We start from the raw sequence: 3,162 nt of genomic DNA, 5'->3' as shown, positions 1-3,162 counted from the left end.
TCTCAGATCAAATGTCATCTCTCCAACTAATTTACTCTAACATTTTAGGCTTATATCATCTTATTTCATTCATATTGCTTGACATTATCTTATACAGTTATTCACACTTTAATATATTTCTCCTACCAAGATTGTAACCTATGAGATCAAAGCACCTAGATCAATGCCAGTACAAGGCGGGCATTCAAAACCATCTCTTGAATAAGTGAGTAAGTGAATGAGTGCTGAACAAACTGATGACACTGATGTTGGACTTCAGAATCATAGTCTTAAGTTTGGTTAACTGATGTCAAATATGCACTATAAGTAAGACTGAACAGTCCTGTTTACATGGATTTTAAAATTAAAATCTCATTTATATTGAGATTCATAGGGAAGACATATGATATTATTAATATTTTTCAAAAAGAAAAGCAAAAAGCAGATTTCCTGATATGTATAGTCGCCCAATGAAGAACATATCTGGAACTTAGGAAAAATTTATAGCAGTAGAAAGTTAAAACCAATCATAATCTCACCAGTAAGAACCTTCTCCATTTCTGAGAAATACACTCTACATTAAATACTTAATGTACATATTGTTAGGAAACTGGCGCAGTTTTAGCCAGGTGCCTGCATGGCCCAGCTACCTGAGCCAGGCTCCACCCCCATCCTAATGGGATTCGCTGCTCCTGCTTCCCTGCCCGCCCTCAGGTAAAGTTTTAAAAGTGCCTGTTCCTCCCGAGGGCCGCTTCGGCTGCACCGCGCTCGCTCTGAGCTCCGGGCTCCTGCCAAGCTAGCGCCGCCGCTGTCGTCTCCTACCAGCCGCCATCATGATTATCTACCGGGACCTCATCAGCCACGATGAGATGTTCTCCGACATCTACAAGATCCGGGAGATCGCGGGCGGACAGTGCCTGGAGGTGGAGGGGAAGATGGTCAGTAGGACAGAGGGTAACATTGATGATTCGCTCATCGGTGGGAATGCCTCCGCCGAAGGCCCGGAGGGCGAAGGTACCGAAAGCACAGTGATCACTGGTGTTGATATTGTCATGAACCATCACCTGCAGGAAACCAGCTTCACAAAAGAAGCCTACAAGAAGTACATCAAAGATTACATGAAATCAATCAAAGGCAAACTTGAAGAACAGAGACCAGAGAGAGTAAAACCTTTTATGACAGGGGCTGCAGAACAAATCAAGCACATCCTTGCTAATTTCAAAAACTACCAGTTCTATATTGGTGAAAACATGAATCCAGATGGCATGGTTGCTCTGCTGGACTACCGTGAGGATGGTGTGACCCCGTTTATGATTTTCTTTAAGGATGGTTTAGAGATGGAAAAATGTTAACAAAGTTGGCAATTTGGATCTATCACTGCTCATCGTAACTGGCTGCTGCTTGTCATCCACACAACACCAGGATTTACAGGAAGTGGGACTGATGTTATCTTGAGCTCCTCACTTATTTTGACCATGATTTACTTCAAGTGGAGGCATTGTTTTTAAGGCAAAAAACATTGTTATGTAGGTTGTCTAAAAATAAAATGCATTTAAATTCAAAAAAAAAAAAAAAAAAAAGTGCCTGTTCCTGAACACATGCTCTCTTGGCTTTTCTCTCCTGTGCTCTCTTGTTCCTCTCTCTAGCCTCCTCCTCTGGTCTCTTGGCTCTCTCTCTCAGCTCCTCTCTGCTCTCTCCTCTCTCTTGGCTCCTCTCATCTCTCTTCTCTCCTTGCTTGCTCCTCTCTTCTCTGTTTCTCTCTTATTCTCTCTCTCTCTCTTTCTTTTTTTTTTTTTTTTTTTTTTTTGACAGGCAGAGTGGACAGTGAGAGAGAAAGAGAGAGAGAAAGCTCTCCAATGGCCACCGCAGCTGGCCGGCGCACCGCGCTGATCCAATGGCAGGAGCCAGGTGCTTCTCCTGGTCTCCCATGGGGTGCAGGGCCCAAGGACTTGAGCCATCCTCCACTGCACTCCCTGGCCACAGCAGAGAGCTGGCCTGGAAGAGGGGCAACCGGGACAGAATCCAGAGCCCCGACCGGGACTAGAACCCAGTGTGCTGGTGCCGCAAGGCAGAGGATTAGCCTAGTGAGCCGCGGCACTGGCCCTCTTATTCTCTCTTTCCCTTTGCCGCTCCTTCACTCTGGTTTGTGGGGTGTTCCCCAATAAACCCTTTCCCTTACGCCGGTGTTCGGTGTGTTTTGTGACAACTAAATTAATATATAACACATATTCTCAGTTATTTTTCACAAACCAATAAAATAGAGATTATCAGGCTCATTATTATACTCAATTTATGGTTTATTTGACTGAAGATAAGGTGTTTTAAAAAACTCCCTTGGTAATTAGAAGAATAATGTAAAACTCCATGATAGAACTGTCTGTTTTACAGCTTTCTCTTTCTCCCACATACTATTTCTAAACTATGTTATTTCTATTGCAGTGACAACATCTACTAGAATCTTCTTCAAACATAAATAGAAAATAAAATGAGTAAACACAATTATAGCGTTATTGAGTTTAATCCTAAAACATTGTTCCCAGTGGGAAAGAAAAATGGATGAAATATGGACCAGCTCCTCATTTATTCACTAATAGCATCTGGGGTAAAAATTTGGTGTTGTGTCTCCTTAGTAACTTATCCCTTATGTTGTATGAACAACAGAGGAACTAAACAATGCACTTTGGTTTTTTTTTCTGTACCAGTTATTAAAAATAAAAAGACAACTATGAAAAATATTATTCCTTCATTGATTGAAATCATTTTCTTTTTCGAATAATTGCTATCCACCAATGCAATGGTAAAGAATTATAATTTGTTAATTGGGTTGAATGTTTGAACTTCATTTAAAGTGTTTAACATTGACACCAAGGTATTATAGCTTACTCAGGGACTATGTAAATTAATTTTTATATTTCTTTTTAAGGGGACTTCTGAGAAATTGGATATTTGACACTAAAATCTTTTTAGTAAATAATTAATAGAAAAGTATCAAAGCATGGTGAGTGGTATATATTTTCTCAAGAAATTTTCTTTGGAATATGTTGTGTTATATTTTTTGTTCAGCAGTTGGTCTGCACAATTAGTGATTAGAGAACAAATGGATCTTTCTCAGATAGAAAGAACAATGACAAATTTGCTGGACATGAGGAAGCTTCATTGATCCCCGTTAACATGAAGTGCTGT

The 3,162-nt window shown here is 40.3% G+C and overlaps 1 protein-coding gene across 1 annotated transcript; it reads left to right on the top strand.

The window, feature by feature from the left end:
• The first annotated feature begins 738 nt into the window (after positions 1–738).
• Positions 739–1,480, top strand: LOC149127770 (translationally-controlled tumor protein-like). Its single transcript, XM_089327262.1, has one exon. It carries the CDS (start codon positions 813–815, stop codon positions 1,329–1,331), a length of 519 nt encoding a protein of 172 aa, XP_089183388.1. The 5' UTR covers positions 739–812; the 3' UTR covers positions 1,332–1,480.
• Positions 1,481–3,162: the final 1,682 nt, after the last annotated feature.

Source organism: Oryctolagus cuniculus, chromosome 2, assembly GCF_051225735.1.
Source record: "Oryctolagus cuniculus isolate XC-2025 breed Fujian yellow rabbit chromosome 2, ASM5122573v1, whole genome shotgun sequence".
Taxonomy (NCBI): Eukaryota; Metazoa; Chordata; class Mammalia; order Lagomorpha; family Leporidae; genus Oryctolagus; species Oryctolagus cuniculus.
Note: the sequence above shows the minus strand (reverse complement) of the source record. Positions and strands in the feature narration are given on the sequence as shown.